This window comes from Ciconia boyciana, chromosome 15 (assembly GCF_034638445.1).
Source record: "Ciconia boyciana chromosome 15, ASM3463844v1, whole genome shotgun sequence".
NCBI lineage: Eukaryota > Metazoa > Chordata > Aves > Ciconiiformes > Ciconiidae > Ciconia > Ciconia boyciana.
This window is the reverse complement of record NC_132948.1, coordinates 17,182,773-17,202,734: the sequence shown is the minus strand read 5'-3', so window position 1 is coordinate 17,202,734 and position 19,962 is coordinate 17,182,773. Positions and strand designations below refer to the sequence as shown.

The 19,962-nt window shown below is 43.7% G+C and overlaps 1 protein-coding gene across 1 annotated transcript; it reads right to left on the bottom strand.

The window, feature by feature from the left end:
• Positions 1 to 1,994: 1,994 nt before the first annotated feature.
• Positions 1,995 to 11,850, bottom strand: LOC140660046 (solute carrier family 2, facilitated glucose transporter member 11-like). The gene is given in 13 exon segments (XM_072880428.1): positions 1,995 to 2,039; positions 2,041 to 2,196; positions 2,856 to 2,983; positions 3,954 to 4,029; positions 4,160 to 4,261; positions 4,748 to 4,858; positions 5,170 to 5,455; positions 6,255 to 6,384; positions 7,113 to 7,134; positions 7,136 to 7,238; positions 8,794 to 8,954; positions 9,529 to 9,627; positions 11,830 to 11,850. Coding segments are annotated over 13 exon segments (1,440 nt in total).
• Positions 11,851 to 19,962: the final 8,112 nt, after the last annotated feature.

Sequence of the window (19,962 nt, the reverse complement as noted above, 5' to 3'; positions counted from 1 at the left end):
TTCAGGCCATAGTCAGAAAAAATGCTGGAAGTTGGAATTAGTGTTTTCTGACACATGTACTCACTGGACCAGCTCTGAAATTCAGGCGGTCAAGCAAATGTGTATCATTTCTGAACAGGCGTGCTTCATACTGTCAGGTGCAGATGGCCTCCGTCCTTCCAGCACTCTGGGGACAGGCACAACAATACTGACTCATGGGAGCAGCCAAAAAGGTGGCCAAGGTGAGGACCTTTGGACATTGGAGGACTTCTCCCAGTTTTAACCAATTCTTCTCTGACCTGTATGTCCTGGCAGTTTGTGCCAGGCCTCTCCCTCTGCACAGGCAGTCTCTTCAGTCCTTCCCCTGCTCCCTAGCCTGCATCTTCTCTACTGCCTTGTCTTCTTTGCTTCACTTCTGTCTCCTATCCTTTCTCTGATCCTCACCAAAGGAATGACAGAATATTTTGATACCATCAGGATGGTACCAGCACTTTTGCTTTGGCTGTGTGTTTTACTGTTTCCATCTGCCCCTCACTGCTCTCTGCAGTTCCCAGCTCCATGGAGTCCTGCTCCTGTCTCAAAGTCCTGCGTATTTCAAAATCTCAGTGTTGTCCAAGAGCAGAAATACCTGCTCTTGCCCATGTCTGTATATGAATGACTTCTAAAATAGCAGCAATCACAAATGAACAAAAGTTTAATTTTTCCTATGTTATAAACCTTAGGTAGTGAAAGATAGTTCTTGCACAGACTCCTCTTCTGAGAAATAGATCTGCTGCTCCACTCATGCCCAGCATGACAGTAATACACTCCGGAAATGTTTACAATCTTGTCATTCAAAAATGCTGTATTTTTTTTAAAAGTAGTTTAAAAATTACTGAAAGAAACTGTAACTACTTATTTTGAAAATGTACGTGTTTGTCTTTGCTGCAACCACCAGCAGTGCTGTGACTTTCATACAAACAAAGCCAAAAGAAAAGAGATGGCTTGATTATGATTTTGAGAAGAAACTAGAAGAAATTTCACCAGTCAACCCAATGCCTGTCAAAGGCAATATTAAATGAGGAGTGTTGCTCTGTTCTGTACCAGGTTAGCTAAAAAGAATCAGTATCGCATCCGGGTCTTTTCCAATATGCTCTGTGGAGATATAACAAGAACATGCTGCAGAGAATGTTCTGCTGTGATCTAAATCTCCACATCTAAAATAAGCTGCTGCCATAAGAGCTCCTCACCACACTCTAACCTTAGCAGAGCACAGGTGTAAAACCCTACAAGACACACCAGCAGTGTCCGTGAGAGCAGTACAAACTGGACTAGAGAATTACTTGTGCTTTACAACATAGGACTGGAAGACAACAAACAAGCCATGAAGAAAACCAGTCCAGAATAAATAGTTTGCAAAACAATGCCCAAAAGTCAGTTGTATAATAAGCTACTTAGCAAGTACTAGAAGCTTTCTTCCTAATCCATCTGTCACATGTTTTTACAGCTGAAAATAATTAACTGCTCACTATTGCTCAACAAACAGGGGTCAATTTGAAATCACTTAGTTACTGAAACAACAAGAGCACCGAGACAAGGTACTGAGAATTTAATCTGGTGTCCGAAAACAGAACTTAATCATATTAATTTCTGTGTTAGAGAGCCCAGATTCAGAGGCAAGGAAAGAAAGGCTTCTGAGATGGAAGTTACTGTTTGGGTGGAGGAGAAATACAGAAAAAAGTCAGAAGAAATTTGCTAAAGCATTGCATGGTGGTGTTTGATGATGAGAGAATAAGACATCATTCTGTCACTCTCTAATATGGATTCTAAAATATGTATGTGTTACTTAGCACTAAAAACTGAAAACAGATTATTAAACTTTTGGGGGGATTTATCAGTTCAAGTACATCTTTTCAAGGTGAACTTAAGAACCTAAGACTAATATATTGTCCCTAACCCTACTTTTCTCTTTGTGTCCCTGCAAGAGAGCATAGCCACTGCTGAATTTCCCCCAGATACCATCCTCCTTTCTTCTGCTACAATACAGTGGATTTGATCTCTTCAGGGCCTTTATAAAAAAATTGCATGGGTCTGAGCTTTGAAGTTCTGTTTCTTGAATTCCTCCGAGATTTCCCAGAAGGACTTTCCCTTTGTCTCGGGAAGGAAAAAACCAACATAGAGTGCAGCACAGACGCTGACCACAAGGAATGGGACGTAGCAGAAATGTGCTAGACTTTTCTGAGGAGGAGGAAAACAACAAGACAGTGTTGGTGACATTCTGTATGATGACAAACAGGCCACTAATCCCTGTTCCTGCATGGACTAACTTCACCCAGGGAGTATTTCTGTGCGCCCTGCTGAGGGTCTCACATGCCTGGATGCAACAGCTCCCCAGCACGGTTTGGCCGATTTGACATAGCAAGAAGAGTATCTCAAAATGTCTTTTTCTGTCTTTCTGTCTCTATACAATTGTATAGAATGGGGACCCACAGGAGGAAATAAGACAGGATTGAATATTGTGGATTTCTGCTCCCTTTTGCTTTAGGAATCACCTTAGGGAATGATGCCAGGGTCTGGCCAAGGGGAATTACATCACATTGCTAGTCCCAGCTGTTCTCAGCTGAGGACAGAGGAGGAATATCGGTCATCCATGCCCCAAATCAATCTGCTTCCAGCCTCACATCAGAAATCACCGTAGGCAACATGGAGGAAGTTTGGTTTAGAGGAGTTTTGACCACTTTCCTCGTAAAGGGACTTTTCATGGCAGTGCTATCTTGCTGTGTGTCTGCAGCTTGTGATATTCCAGGCCCCGTCTCTTTTCATGGTCACTATCAGAGCCTCTTTCTTGTGTAAAACACTAAAGAGCTGCAGGTGATTGCTTTGCCTTGGGAACCCACCACAATGAATGGAAAGGCTGTTCCGACCAGAAATAGGTTGAACCAGAGCAGAGAGCCACAGATCATGTAAGCAGCTGGCCGGGACATTTGATCAAAAGCCTCTGTGGGCAGAACTCCTGTTACACCAGCTGGAAAAAGAAATGGCAAGAAAGTTAATAAGACTGTTGACATTACACTAAAAACAAGAGAACACATACTAACAAGCAAACCCAACATGAAGTATATGAGAACAGTAAATTATTATTCAGTAAGTTATTCTCACTAGTCAACAATGCCAGAACAAGTGGTAATAGAGATTAACTGCAGTGGGGAAGTTTTAGGTGAAATATTAAGGACAGGCTAATTATTCCAACTCTCTCATGTTAGAATGAACTGCCGGGAAAGGTTTTGTAATTCACTTTATTCTCACCAGGACCCAACTGTGAGAATGGCTTATAACTAATTCAACCCTGTGCCACTGTAGGGACTGGGACAAAAAATTTCTGACAACTCATGTGGCAGCTGACACTGGCAGCTTGGTTCTTTTCTTACCTGCCTTCCTTCAAACTCACGTAAGCAAACAGAGCCTCACATCTCCTCACACACTGAGCAAACATTTGCACACACACAGCCTGTGTACTGCCCCCACAACCACAGAAACCAATGGATTCTGCCAAGAAAATGCACATTAGTAGGCTAACAAATAGATGTGGAAATTGTGCTTCCAGATATCTGCAAGTAAATAATCAGATGATGTAGCCGTCAATCTCTAGGGTTAAAGTGAAGCATTAGAAATGCTGGTCTACAGCCCTAATGGATTGGGCAGCAAATCAAAACCTTGTTGTCCATTTAAGACAAGAATCACTTCCAAGTGCCATCACAAGACAGCTGTAAGGAGAAGCGACACAGAGAATGGCATAGACTGTCCCTGCACAACACTGACTTACCAGGGGCATGCAAGCCCCTGTGAAACAGCTGAAAACTGCTGGCAGAAATTGCCTCATTCCTTTGAGTGTGCTGTGGCTAAAGAGGGTCTGAGAGTTTCCATAAGCTACTTGCACACATCTCCAAGGCCCTGCAGTACCCAAAAGTTTCAGCGAAAACACTGAGGGAACTGACCTGGTCCGATTCCAAAGCTCAGGATATCAGTGAAAACGCAGGCCATGCTGAGATAAGGCATCCAGCTAATCTGAGTCTACAGCCACAAAGACCAACAGAAAACCAGTGAGGGCACTTACACTTATTTGCCACCGCTAAACACCCCAGTCATATAAAAAGCAACACCCAACTCCATTCCACTTAAATAATTAAGTAAAGTTTGTTACCTGCTGGCTCAGAGCGACCATGAAGACAATGGCCCATCCTGCCATGAAGAAATATCCCCCGAGGAGCAGTGGCCTCCGACCACTGTAGTCTGTAATCACATTCTGCACAAAGTAACACAGTGAAATAAAGCAAGATATTTAACTTGTGTTTATATTTCCCACCTGCTCCCTCTTCCCATTTCAACAGTCCGTGCCTAGTTCAATGTACAACTACTTTAAGGATGTTGTCCACCTCTTAGCAAAAAAAAAGAAAAGACAAAGGAAAGAGTCTGCTGGCAGGAGTCAGGAAAGAAGGGTGTTCAGGGGAGACAAGAATGTCCCAGCTGCAGCCTAAACTCTGCCACTATCCATACTGACATGAAGCAAGACAGTTAAACTTTTTAGAGATTTCAGACAGTGATGACGATGCAGTGTCTGACAAAATACTTCTGCATTAACCTGTCTGGACATGAGCGCTGAGAGACTGTCTGACTGCTGTGCATAAAGGATTTCCTTGGTATGAAAGGCATTGTAAATCCAAAATTTGTAATTAACAGCCTCCTCACTGTCAACAGAGTCTGCATGTCAGCAGAGTGCATTGAGTCTCACGCAAGTGACAGACATGATCAGTTCACAGCTCCCTGTGCTAATTACAACATATGGGATTTTGTCCTGAGCAATTCCAGCCTCTTGGAACACATGAGCTGCATAAAAATACATCTGGGGAGAGAAGAGAGGAGAAAGCAGTGAAGGAAGACATCTGAAAATACATCCCACTGTTTTTCCTGAAGGACCACGCAGAGAATAACTAATGTGCTGTCATACGGCCTATTTTGACAGCATCCCTCTGACTCTTGCCATAATGCACAGACGTACTTTGGGAACCAAGCATCTGAGGTTTGAAGATCTCCACGGGCAGAGTAAGCCACTATTCCTCCTCCTCCTAAGCAAGAATGTTAAACCCAAGAGCTTATGCCCATGTCTCACGATACAGCACTGCCGCTGATAGCTGCCGCTGCCAGGCTGCTTACCGAATAATTTCCACAGAGCTGCATGGCACTGCTCAGCACAATGATACTCATCAGCTGCCACCTCAATGCTAGATTTTGGAACAGCTCCCAAGGGTTCTTCACTCTCTGACGTTTAACAGAAGCCCATTCAGCCAGCCTCTCTTCAAGCTCTGCACCGAGGTCACTGTTGCCTCTGAGCTTTTGCAGTGCTGCAAGAGCAAGGGAACCTCTTATCCCCTGAACTTTACCTTCAGTTTGCCTGCTCTGCAGGGTGAAGGATTGAGCAGCAAGTGGTGGCTGCAGAAAGCTGTAGGACAGAGTCTGTGATCATGGTGTTACCGTCACAGAGATGGCCAGTTGTGGTGCAGCCACTTGAAAAATTTGGGGGAAAGAGAGTGCAAATCCCTCACCATTGTTTGACAAAGAATATTTCCAACCAGTGCCATTTCAGCAGCCATGCTTCTGACTCAGATCTCAAGTAATTTCCCTAGGAAAAGCAGGCAATTAAGGTGTTCTGGGTACACAGCACATATTTCCTGGAAACTAATTCCAGCCACTCTGTATATGGGGATTTGTATGCTACAAATCTAAGCAAATCCCTTAATATGATTTGGCTTCAGATTTGGTCACGAGTTCTTCAACCAGCATTTATTTCACTTCATAGCTACAAACATATTTGCCATTGTGAACTGATGTCCCACCTTCTGACCCTACCTTTGTAGCAGAAAAGTCTTTTGTAGCTACATGCCGTTCAATTATCTTAATAGATCAAAAATATTTAAGATTATAGAATATTCTTTAGTTTGGAAGGAGGACGTGATCATATTTGGAAATTGATATGACACTTCCTACACATAAAAATTGTGGCACCATTCTCAAAAGGTCAGGGCCCAAGTCTGTGCACAAAAGCAGGATGCAAAAAAGTGTACATTCCTCTGCATTCAGAATTACTGTGGTTGTTCATACAAAGAGCCCAGCATCCTCTGCTGCATATGGGCAGTGGAAAAGAAAGAAAAGAGAGGGGTGGTAAAGGGGAAAAAAAAAAGGGGGGGGGGGTGAGAAGAAAAATTTAACAAGTATAAACTGGGCTTCTCGCTCTACATTACCTGAGTCCAACAACCTGCCCCAGCACCAACCCCAGGGCTGTAAATGATGCAGAAGTCAAGGCCACAGCTCCTCTGAGCTTCTTTGGAGCACTTTCCGCCAGATACATGGGCTGAATGTTCATGCTTATACCTGGGCAAGGCAGACAAATGCTGACCTCAGCTTGTAGACAGAGGAGACGAGGACAAATGCAGTCAGACACCTCTCAGGATTGCCAGCTGGACTCTTCTGTGGCAGGCCATGCAATAACTGATCTACCAGTGCTTATTATTTACTCAAACCTTTAATCTCCCTCTTATTCATTGGATACACTGCTAAACGTACATTTCCATACTCAGCAGTAGCAGTGGATAATGAAATTGAAACCTGCCAGGGCCTCAGTCCTGTGGTCTTTTCAACACCAAACCCAAGGTTATAAGTGATGCTTCACTCTAGTCCCCCATTTTGGGGGGAAGATCATATTTTAAGTCACTTGTGTCAATCATTATTTCCTGGGATAACTGCTAAAAACTTTAATGTTCGTGCTCTTGCTGATGAGTGACTGATAACATTCTTAAAAGCAGATAAGGATCGATTTTCAGCGCAGTTTCTCCCAGGGCTCCCCTCCCAGCATGCAGAGTGCACACAGATACTCACATGTGCATTACACACAAAAAAATGCCTGTGTATGCTTTAAAAAAAGTCCTTAGAAGCAAAATGTAAAATCTGTATATACAACTTCCTCATTCATATACATGTGTGTGGTCAGACTAGACGATGAATTGTTTTAATGTCTTGGATCATTCCCATTCAAATATCTTCTATTTCTAATTGATACTTGTTATCACGTTTGTCCTGTTATGTTTCTCATGTTGCCGTACCTGCATTCACGCCAGTAAAAAAATCTTCTGAGCATAATAATTTCAAAGGATTTTGATGCTCGGCTGAATCCTGGCAAGACTGCGGCTATGATCACAAAGACATTGTTCAACAGCAGGGACATCTTCCTTCAGAGAGAAAAAGACACAGTTGTGAGCACATGTGTGTCAGGTTTAGTTATCAGATAAAACATTTCACATGGCAGATCCAACCTGCCATGCCTGGAAACTCAAGGTGAGCCGCTCAGCTCCACCACAGAACATCCTGGTTACCCAAAGCCCTACATGAGGTGTCCATGTGCAGGTGGCAGATCAGCAGTTTTGACGTATCGTTACAAAAACAGGAATCAGCATTGACAGATAATCTGCATGGCTGATACAATTAGGGTCATCTCCAACTACCAGCATGACCACAGGGTGTCCCTGCAGTGCTGACTTTAGACACACTGAAGGCATCACGAGGTCCTCACCCAGATTCATGGCTCTTGCACTCAGACACAGTTTCCCATTTGAATGGAGAGGAGTATTCCTTCGGTAAGTCATGTGCATTTTGGTCTGAAAATGTTAATTTGTTGAAACAGGCATTTTTCATGCAATAGTATGATCCTTATGAAACTTTTGTCAGAAAGTTTTCATGTGTCCCAGGAGGAATTTCTGTCCGAAACCAGGGGGAAAAAGAGAGCTCTACTGACCCATAATAGCCAGTAATTCTCTCTAGTCCCAACTCACTACCCTACCTACTCTTCAGAAGTCAGTCTTTTTTTCTCTTATTCATGATAGGATATGCTTTTATTCCAAAGCAGTACAAGGTGAAATCTTTAAACTTTTCATTGGATAAGGAAGCCATATTCTTTCCAGATTTTCACAACCATGAAACAAGTGAGCCATGGGAGACAGTCCTCCAGCCCCAACTCAAACCATAATGGTGCCTGCTTCATCATATGAAAGGAAGAAACCAAAGTGATAGCACATAGAGGAAAATTTGGGGGTCAAGGGAGAGGGAGGCAAAATCTAACTTCCTATTAGTTTATGTTAGTAACAATAAGTGTTTTTTTCTGAAGAGAACTGGGGATAGAGCTGTGTATGAAAGACAGGTGAGGAGAGACAGATATTTTTCAGAGACTCAAGCACAGGGAAAAAAAGCAACCGTGAAGATTTAACAAATACCTCCTGAAATATTTGAGTCAAAAAGGTGGATACAGCCTGTGAGACATGAGGACCTGGGAAGGAATAACTGCTCTTTGCAAGCACCCTCTGTTTTTCCAGTGTCATTCCTACCAATTCCCACAATTCATTTTGAAGAAAAATCCTTGGTCTGTTCTGCACTGATTTCCTATTTAAAAAGATGGCAGAAAACTGGGCACAAAAATGATGGTGATTATGTAGGTGGTTACTGTGATACGGAGTTGAGCTGAAATCCTTGTAGCACTTCGGCTGCGTCAGAATATGATGAGAAGGTAATGTGGGGAAAAGAACTGTTCCCCACTGGGTTTTGAGACATTAAATACTGCCATATCAGGTGGTTTCTCCCTGCCAGCTCAGAATGTTAATGGCAGACTGATCTGTGATAGAAAACATGTTTTCATTATTTTTAACTACAGTGACTGTTGTGCTGTAGGGGTCATAATTCCTCTTGGAGTAATGGAAGCTGCAAAGCTTAAATTAAAATCCAGCACCCTCTTACCTTCCCAACACAATGGCTATGGGACCAGCAACAACAGCCCCAGTGAGTCCTCCCAGAGGGTACGCAGAGACAGTGAAAGACCACAGCAGCAGTATCATGTTGCTCTCAAGGGGAACGCCTGTGTGCTCCAGACAGGTTTCGTTCATGAACGTCTGGATGTACTGAGAGGGAAGGACAGGGCTGCATAACCACAACAAACAGATGAAGGACACTGAGAAATGTAAAGGCTTCCTTATTAATACATCTGTTTAATCTGTGTTCATGTCTCCAAACCTTTGGTTGAAAATGGCCTCCAGTTCTTAGATGTGTTTTTAACAGAGGGTTAAGAGTGTAAAACTGTAGCTGTTGAAAAGTTATACTTGGTTTGTATCCGTATGTAGCTATCTTGGATAGTTTAAAAACATATTTCATGGGTCCAACGTTGAATTTAAGGGCAAAAGTCAATTTCAAAGGATGCAGGTTGGAAAATTTTAGAACTAGATTTGCTAAAGCAGTTGAAACAAGGCTTTTGAATAAATTCTTGTGACTCTAGGTCCTGCTCAAGGGTGGCTCTTGACAACAAAGTCCTGTACCTCAGGTGTGAATTTTACAGAGGGAAGAATACATCCTTCCCTTCTCACCCTCAGCATTAGCAGACTGCATATTTTCAGTGGCAGACCACTGTTTATAGCCAGACTGAGGACACTAAGGAAGTGTCTGTCTCAGGAGGAGGCTTTTCAGACTAGAAGTACTTACTGAAGTTGGAGCATTGATGATGGAGATGTTGTAACCATATTGGAAAGTGCCTCCAATCCCAGCAGCACATATTGTCAGGATGAGAACCTTGCTCTGAAGCTGAAGAAGGTGGATAGAAAATGGATGGCTTCCTTGCACAGAATAAAATGGCTCAACAGACATTTGGTCCATTCACACTTTGAGTGGTGTGAAGATTAGAATAGGCTACGAATGTTGTCGTAAAATGGGAGGTGCCAAAGACAGAAAAAAACCCCAGATTTTTAAACTATCTCCCTCTACTGCAGAATAGCATTAGTAATTAATTGCCATTCACAAAGAATTTGGGACTGCTTTGGGGCAAAGGCCTGCAAGCGTCTTTGGTTTAATATTCAACATGTATGCTTACAAAAAGTCAGTGCAAAACCAGTAAATACTGGTAGAGACTGATGTTATTGCTTCAATTAAATCAATTCATTACAAAAACCTGTACTCACATGATGAATTATTCAAGAAGCATTGCCAAAGTTTAATGATTTCTGTCTCATTTCTAGCTAAGCTCTATTGGACGGAGCTTCTCTGTGGTATGGGGGATTTTCTCATGACCATTTATATCCAGCGCATTTCTGATTCATTGGCATGCTATTTCTTCTACCTTTTCATGGTAAAGACATATATTTTAGTTTAAAACAGAGTGCCTTTCCTATGCTGCTTCACATGTTGTACAGAGCAGACAATGTCTCTCTGCTGGACTTTCTCATTAGACAGTTGTTCCTACACATTCTTGTGTTTAGCAGTCTGTAATTGTGTATTCAGCCAGAATATTTTCTACATTTTCAGTATTATGATATGGGTGAAATAAGTGGCAGGCAGTGGGTCCCGTGCTGTGTTCTGGTCTCCTTGAGGTCATTTCTTCATCAGTATTGCCTATTGCTTATATTGCCATCTAACGCCGCTGCTATGCCTTTGGAAGCACAGGCATGTGCTGCTTCATGCAGCATAATGGCATCAAGGTGTTGATATAAAAGTGAGGTCTCTTGCCTTTCTGAAGGGTGTATAACAAGCTGCCCTGGCTGACAAAGTATGGGAACTGAGAGCTCACTGGCAGGCTTGCAAGCAAAAAACACGCATCTTTTTGCCCCTTGCAGTAGGATGCCTTGAATGTTATAGTATAAATGGGTGCCCCACATCAGAACAACACTGGGGCTAACTGTGGAGAGCCACAGTGTGGACACTGTGTAGAAACTTTCCAAACAGTTTTGTTGATCTTTCCTCCTTTGTCATGTTTGTAAGCCTCAGGTCATTCTTGCCACTATTGCCTGGACACTTTCCTGTGTGACTCTGCCTTCAAATTGACCTACAGCTTCTGTAGAGGAGCACAGCTGAATGTCAGCAGCATCATGTCTCCATGTTCACCTCACCATCAGTGAACATCTCTTCCTCGTTGCAGCCACACCACCCTGTTGGTTGGTCTCTCTCTGTGTCACCCCCCCACATCCTTGTCAGTTCACACCTATTTTGTGCCTGTGCCTTTGATTTCCCCATCTGTATGTGAGATCCTGTGACTGGCAAGCTGTGAATCACAAATTCAAATAATCTTAGATTTTTCCTTTCCTCAAAGCCTTTTCTTATAAATAACTTCCATACCAGCCTGAGACAGGACGCTCTCCCAGGACAGAAATGAAGCCAGACTGTTCCAACCCTGCAGCAAGAAGAGGCTGAGCTCTCTCCTGTCACAGTTAGAAGTGGGTACGTTTTGCTTGCACTTTCCTTGGCTACACCACTTCCCTGTCTTGTTACTGAGACCTGATCTAAGGATTGTGCACCTGGTATGTCTGCTCTTCCCAGTTATTCTAGTTCTCCGAGTGAGAGAGATTTCCTCTCCCTACAATAGCACATTTCTTTTTTTAATCACAATGCCTAGGGATGTAACACTCCTCCTGCTCATTTCCCTGCTTTCATCATAGACTACATCCCCTATCAGGTCCTGTATCACAGAGCTCTTTTGTGGCCATGCGCTAAGGGAAAATGGTTTGCTTCTCCCTTTAGGAGCCACCAAACACTTCTGTGCTCAGAGCTGAGCTGTATTTACAGGGTGACCTTCCCAAACCTTCCTTAACACCCGGCTTCTGCACTATTGTCCCATCCACAGTGGTGGCATGCAGCTGCCAGAAGAGCCATTAGTCTGCAGCTTTATCCCAAGGACTGTGATGAGTTGGACGAATAATTCTACAAGAACCTGATAGTACTTACACAGCCTTATAAAAATTCAAATTAAAAAAAAACCTATCTGTCAATGATAATAGTAAAATAGATGTTTTTTACCAGTCTCTGCAGCTTGTTCATCCTCGTTGGTAGGTTTTCCTCTGTCTGCCAAAGTCTCTGGTACTCTCAGCAGTACTCTAAAGGATTATTTAAATCTCCAGCATAGGAATGTGTATTTAGTCACCCATTACATTAGGATAAGACACTTGACTTGGCAGGTGTTTTGCCAGATGATTTACATTCTCAAAACGGGGCTGCACATTCATTAGCAAGGCGTCTCAATTAATTTTTTTGAAAGTACATGACAGTTTGGGGAAATGATTCTGCAAGATGCAGAGCTGCCTAAATTCTCTTGAAGACCAGTATGGTTTACGGCAGAAATTCCCTCTCAAAGCATCTGGCACAGTTGCCCGATAGCGCTTGTCTGATTAAATGTGATTAAAGCAGAAGTAAACTACAGCTTTTTTTCTGACTGTATTTGTCCTGGAACCCAATCTAGGATCTGAAAGACAAACCAGACTATTTCCCTTGGTACTGTCAGTGACAGGAATGAACAAACCCCAAACCTTTCAAATCACTCATTATGCCAAGCCTTTTCGCTGTACTCCTGTCTATGTCCAGGTGACATACAGGCAATTCAGCTGTTGCTGACAAGGGACCGTACACTGATGCACAGAAGGCTGCAGTCCTGTTCCCTCTCCACAGCCTGGCATAGAGCAAACAGCAACGCTTACAGCACTCAGTTTTGTCACTGAACAATCATCTCTGGCTTTCATTTCACAGGAGGCAGAGGGCTTTGCTTTTACATATGCCGTGTGACTTTTTTTGCTTCTAAAGTGTATAATACGTAATATGTATTACATTATATTAAAGTGCATATTACATAATATGTAATATATCGACATAATATGTAGCATTGCAGGTAAACCTAGTGCTGAGGTGGGCATGGGAGAGTAGGCTGCTGGGGAAGAATGAGTATCTGGTCAAAATATTCTCGGTTCGTTTTGAGTTGTCACAACTTCTTGCACAGCATTATCCTGCTGTTCTTTAAGCTTTCTTCTCCCTACAGCCTCAGAAGGCAGAGAGAAGAGCCCTCCTGAGGGCAACGGGGGCTCATTATACCAAGGACTATAACTGGTTTTGTGCTCGGGAGACATTGCTTAAGGAATCAACTGAGCTTCACCATAGTTGTTCACAGAGGCATGGTGGAGGAGCCTTCATACGATGGATTTATGTCACACCCTGGGAGTACAAAATTGAAACTCAGTTCTTTTTTAATATCTTGGTTAAAAATCAAATAACTGTATGCAGTAGAAGGCCCTCCTCTACCCCCGAGAGGCTCTAGCTAAACTCTAATGAGCCAAAAAGGTTTTACCCCACTGTAATAGTGGCTCCTTCAGTGACTTTTCATCTTTTTCTTTTGACTTATCTTTCACTAGCGCGTGAGTTTTATACTCTTCCCTTGTTAATTACCCATCATTTAATTGGGACAGAGTAGCTGACAGGCCTCATGTAATGGGTTTGGCTCATGTGGTAGTTGCTTATTGTTCCAGAAATGTTTCCCTTTTCCATGTAAGCTACAGAAGACAGCGAGGCGGCAGTAACAGCAGTGACAGGCTTGCTTCTTTCTGTCAAATAGAAAGGCACTGCCCGGCAGCGAGAAATGGTGTATCCTCATGAATCCTAGAGATGGGGCCCAGTGGAGGTGGAGGCATATTGCATTGCCAGCAATAATAGCACAGCTGCTATTTCACATAATATCTGGCCTTTAGGAGTAATCATGGTATTTTAACATCCTTTCATCCTGCAGAGTGCAATTTGCGGGGGGCTTGACAGATTTCAAAGTATTCAAAATAAGTGAAACTTTTTTTAAAATGCCTCTTTGTCCCTACTGAAGTTTTACTACATCTGTACAGAAATGTAAACGTGTTCCACATCGCAGAAAGATTCTCTTATGAATGTGTAAGTAGGGATGTGGTGCTGCATCAGCTGCAGCCACTAAGTGGCAGGAGAAGTACAAAATTTCCTGTATTAGGCTCTGAATCCAACATGCCAGCAGTTTGCTGCCTGTGGCATGTGGCAAGGGTCAGAGGACTACTTCTAACAGCTTCCCAAACGATAACTTGTTCACTGGGGAAACAGACATAACTGTACGTAACTGTACAAGTTAACAGCCACTGATGTATAGTTTAGGCAGCATGTATCAAGAACAGTAATACATTCAAAAAGGAAAGCTCTAGTTTCTTCTTGCTGTCTGTTCTGAATGAGACAGGTTTGGGTAGATCTCTTCCAGGAAGAAAACACATATCCTGTGTTAGGCAAGAGCTTTCTCCTTTTTCCTAGCATCTTTTAAGCAGGGACCACCTACTGCAGGTCTTTGTCCCCTCAGGTGATGGTGTACAGGAGTTTCAGCCTGCAACTACCAGGTGGAGTGTCCCTGGTTGTTCTAGTCACTGAGATGTGTCATGGGAGGCTTTGAGGTAGATGAGAATTACTCAATTTCTAGCTCCTTAGACAGAGGACAACATGTCAAAGCGTGTCTCTAGTTGGATAAGAGGCAAAGGAATGCAGCTCACCCAGGCAGTCTGGTCTCCATCTGTTCCTTGGGCCTGAGTACCATGAATCTGACCCATCTGTCTCATTTCTGTTGCAGTCAAACATAGAAATACATCTTTCTGCAATGACCTGGTCAAGGACTGCCCGCTTAGACCATTGCATTGTCTTATTTTTCCAAGGCAAATATGCGCACATTCATCTATTTTACAGAAGATAAAGGCAGTATTCGTCACAGTCCAAAGGAAATCCTAGAGGCACTGGACACCAATGCACAAGGGCAGAATGAGCGAACATTCATTCCTGGTGCTTTTATGTGGTGGTTAAACCAGAGAGTTTGCAAGCTCTGCAATGAAGTGAAGCAACTGCCTATGGAAGTTTCCGGTCAGAGAAGGGAAATAGCAGGTGAGCTTATGGCAGCTCCAAGAGATGGGTGAAGTGCTGTGGGTAGGCAGTGAAATGCCCTGGACTGTGGCACAGGCTGCTCACGAGCCTCCCTGTTCCAGAAAGGGCATAAATTGGCTGTTGCTATGGCTAGATCTGTGTGTGCAGCTGGCTAGTTGGAAGTGGGAGTTCCTGGAGGTTGTTCTAAGTCTCTTCTAGTAACAGCCACCTTGTTGAGGAGTGGACGGATAGACTTTTTTACTCCTACATAGCATCTATATGACTCGTGCTTTGGGGCTGACAGGTGTTCACATTGGTTGTTTCTAACTGGCTTCCTGCTGCACCTTAAAAAAACCAACATTCCCAATGTTCAGTTCTTAGGATAACTTCTCACAATTTCAGAGTCGCAGTTGGTGTACATGAGAAATCTCCAGTCTCGGGGTCTCTCACCAGGGTACAACCACCGCACTGCAGTTACTCAAACTCTCGGCTTTGGGAGCCTTCACATAAACCCGGCAGGTTTCCAGCACCACCGTGGGGACCTACCACCCTCTTCCCTCACACACTTTTTCACTGAACTCAAACCTGTCATAATCTAGGTGAAATATGATGCCATGAGCATGGGAGAGTAGTTATTTGGAGAATGTGATGGCAGCCTCTGCCTGTAATTACCTGACTGCAGGAACAAGTAGTAATCCTACCATTAGGGAACACCATCAACACATGCTCTTTGATCTTCCATGCACTGGGAGGCTCCTATGTTTTAGAGTGTTTTCACCCCAGGATGAACCAACCCCTGGACCAACTGCAATGACACTGCAAGAGGAGAAAAGGGGCCCCATTTCCACCTGTGAGGCTTGGATCTACAGGATGAATTCTGCCTACAAACACTACACTGTAAATTGCAGGAGAGATTTGGAGCTGTTCCCTGGCTGGTTGTTGGCTATCTCCCAAGCTCTAGCCTGGCTATTTCTGTAAACCCTTCTCTCTTTCCTGTAAGGACCATCACAGTGAAATACGAAATACCTCTGTCTGCTTGTCCTGACTCTTGCAGGACTCGCTTAGAATACAGAAGACAAATAACATCATCAACAAATAAGCAGCTTTCTTAAGAAACAGCCAGCAGGTCTGCTGTTTTTATGGTGAAAGCAGTGTTTATGGAACTTAGCTGTTAAAACAGATTTTCTTTGTAGGAAATGAGTGCCCTGCTGTGACACCATTATTCTGTTCACTAGTGTTTCTTAGAAAAAAACCACAATTTATGTAAGTTCAAGACACTGTATGAGATCTTCAGGAAATGGGCTTCATTGCAGATGTTACTCAGGGCAGGGACCCAATGCTGACAGAGCTTCTGCCACCACACAGAGTCACTGGGATGCTTTCCAGACCAGTGGCCATACATGGGAGCTGAGTCTTCTGAGGACACGAGGGCTGATACAGCCAAGGGATCTAGCTGCTTTTCTTTGCCAGCTAGGATTTTTGGATGTCAGGCTCTATGTTCTGTGTGCTGGATCAGCGGTCTGCATTTCCATCCTCCTGATAAGCAATAGAGCTTCTCTGGGAAAACTGAGAAAGCCCAAAATACTAAAAATAATTGAAATACCCTTTTCTCAGTCCGTTGTGAGCTGTAGGTCGTGCTGTGGCTGAACTATTCCCTTTCCTTCCTTCTTTGTGTCAGACACTGATGCAGGCAGTTAGTTGAAACTGGGTGACCTGAAGGCCAGAGAGAACAAACTGTTTGGTGGAACAAAATCTCTGTTCCTGTGTGCAGGAGAAGAGCGTTTAGCCTCTGCCAAATGCCAGTAAATGTCGGCAAATGTTCCCGTCAGAGGAGAGGAAGATATGTGCAGCAGTGTCGAAGTGTCAGACTCGTCCTGATTTCTTATTTAACACTCACTTCAGACAGCGCTTTTTAATAGACCTGTCCCGTGGCTCATGGAGAGGCACCTGGACTAGGACACATAGTCCTGCCTCTGGTGAAAACCAAAGTACAAATACGGTTTCTGACTCCTTGCAGAAGCCTTCAATAGCTGACAGCATGCTGAGTTGTACGTTCTGCTCTTGTGCACCTGAACATAGACCTCTTCTTATAAGAAACAAGCATTGTTTTTCAGTCCTCTTGTTGATTTGGCCACACTGCTTATGAAATGGATATTACAAAATAAAGGCCCTTGAAGGATATTCCCCACTGACAGCTGTGGGAGGCAACCTATGGTGTAGCAGACACATCACAAGGCAGAAGAATTTAACAAGAATGATTAAGCACTGGAAAAAAATAACTGCAAAGAGTCAGACGTTTTCTTGCTCGATGTCTTCAACTCATGATCAGAGGCTGTTTTGGAAGAGGTGCTTTATTTGGATATGTGACCAGGCTCTGCTCAAGGAGATTTAGGTGAGGTCTTCTTTCTCATGATATGCCAGATGTAAAGCTATATTTTTGAACTAAAAAAAACTAGGAAATAAAAATAACATAAACTTTGATTTACAGCAAACCCTGTGCAAACCACATGTCCTTGGAGGGCTGAGCTCTAAGTGCTATCTTTAGTTTCTTTCTAACAAGCAAACAAATAAAAAACCCCATCCAATTCTGTATGATTCACTTTCTCCTGACTTTAGCCATCACACTGTAGAGTTAGCTGATTGGGACAGGAAATCCTTCAATGAAGGAGAAAGAATTTTTATATGGCCATTAAACATTGAAAACTAAACATTTCCAGTGCCTTGGGCAGTTATGATTACACAGCTTATCTATGCACAGCAGGTTCACGGAGCCTTGTTTCCAAAACTGGAGCAGAAACTTTCAGTAACTACTCTGTGGTGGATCTGGAGCTCTTGGCACCTGTTGTCCAGGCCAGCGAGGACTGAGTCCGAGAGCTGAAATAACCTTCCAGTAAGGACCCTCTGGCTGTTGTGGCTCACCTGTAAGGGAGCTCAGTGCTGTGCTCTTTCTAACGTGTTCCTAGTGCCGGTGCATGTCATGCAGCGGCCTCTTGTACACCAGGGCTAACAGGGATCTCAGGTATGGCATGTCCTGGGGAGCACTAGGGTGGGTGAGACCTTGTGCAGAGCTCGCACAGCCTCACATCCTGGTGGGGGGACTCTCTCAGAGTTGGGGGGTGGGGAGGGGTGTATCTTTGTTCTCAAATTAAGAAAAGAATTGGGGCTCTGCTGCGGGGGCATGGAGCATTACTCCAGCCAAGGGGCTTGGGGTGAGGTGGCCAGGGAATGAACTCTCTCCGTTGTGTGCCGTATAGCCCAGCTGGAGGAGGTGCCTATGTTTCATCAGGCCAGGTATGACTTGTCACAGTAGGACATTTTGCAAAAGGTCATCAGATGACCATAAAACAAAATGCCAATGGTGTTAAAGAGCAGAGGGCAAATGTCACCGGCTAGACACTCATCAAGTGTGTGGCCAGGGGCTGGTTTCCTGCCCTGTCAGCTGCTGACGGAGGTGAGCACCCCTGGCGAGGGTGCCAAGGCTCGTTAAAGGCCTCTGCTGACAGGGCACACAGCTCCTTTCATCCTGCAACCCCGGAGAGTGCTGTGCTGGGCAAAATGGGAGCTGCTGCCTTTAAACAAAGCATCTGTTTATTCTTGAAACAATTAGTGAGGGCAGTTAGATCTTGAACTCGTTACTGAGCCCAAAACAATTATGATAAAAATGAGTTCCAGATGGGCTCAAAAGGAGTTCTTTTTGTCTTTACTAAATTAGAATGGATTCCATGTCTTCAAGTTCCTCCGGCATTTATGGACAGGAAACAAGAATTACACACAATAATTTACTACAAACAAAAGAGATGAATGCTGCAACAGCCCATTTATCTTTGCTCATGTGCCTTCTTGAGGTTTACGTGCTGTTTAACTCATGGGGAGAGTTAATAGATTTTTCTTTGTTTTCTAACTCTTTGCAGAGTTTCTAACTTTGGTTTGCAGAAACTGAGACAGGAAGCTGTTGAGTATCTGTTGCAGGGTTAACCCTGTTACCTGCAACCCAGGCAAATGCCTGCATGTTCCTTAAAATCACCCCAGAAATGGGGAAAACAAAAACAGAGGTAACAGGAGGGTCCAGTAGCAGTCTGTGACTGCGTATGTGCAAAACCATTCCCTTTCAGGAAATAGATATATTTTTAAATCAAAGGCCAAATGAATCCACAGTGGCAAGTGTGCAACACACACTAGTTCTTCTTTTCCAGGAATATTTTCTTGTGAGTTGGTTTGTGGATTGTAAACATTTACAACACAACAGGTTACTATTACTAACCTTGCAGATGCAGAATGGGTAAATACTGTCTGGAAAAGAGAGCTGCCTCTGGTACCACTGTGTTTCAGTTCTTCCTGTGAGTGACTCGAGCAAAGGTTACAGATGGGAGTTCTTCCAATTAGTTCCTCGGGCAGCTCCAAGAGCCTGTAGACAGAAACCTTTTTCAAAGCCCGTCCAAAATGGACTGAAATCTGGGCATCAGACATATTTTTATGGAAATTCTGAGTTTCTGATGCCTTGAGTTTCGAAACTGATGCTGCACACTGACATAAATTCAACTGCTTCCAAAAGGAAAGGGAACCCAGAACATGGCAGGGTGCAACGGCACCTCATTGCTGCTCAGACCTGTGCTTACATCTGCTTTGGGTCCCTGGGCAGGGGGAGGACAATAGGAGAAGGACAATTGCAGGAGGAAATCAGCAAAGAAACTCCTGAGCAGTGTTTCTGTTCTGGCAGTCCCTTGTACCTTCTTGCATCTGAGACAAAGAGTTTGGGTTTGCTTTTTTTCAGGCTTTTAGTTAGATTCCATTATTTTATAGAAGGCAGCATGTCGGCATCCCTACAAAGGTGTATAATGCAAACTCAGTTATGCGGCTAGGCTGATGTGACGACGTAACAGGAAGGACGTAACTCCCAAAACCCATAAAATGTGACAAGGATTGTAAGACTAAAGCTGCCCCAGGGCGTACTGTAGCGTATGAAGTCAGTTTGGCTGAGCTCCAAAAGGAGTGAGATCATGGGCAGAAAGCAGCCTCGGAACTGGGGGTGTCACTGAGATTTGTTTGGCCTCTTCCAGTGTGAGATGGTGAGCTTCCCAACGCATTTCATTGCTTCTCCCCCTTTCCCCCATGAATCTTAGAAAAGAAGGCCTTAAGTAGAAGCCTGGACAAGTAGTATTCTCCAGTTTTGGCTGGCAAACAAGGGAAAACAAGAAAAATTAGAAACTGATGACTTTTTTTTTTTTAAGATTTCATGCAATGTCTGCTTTGCATATA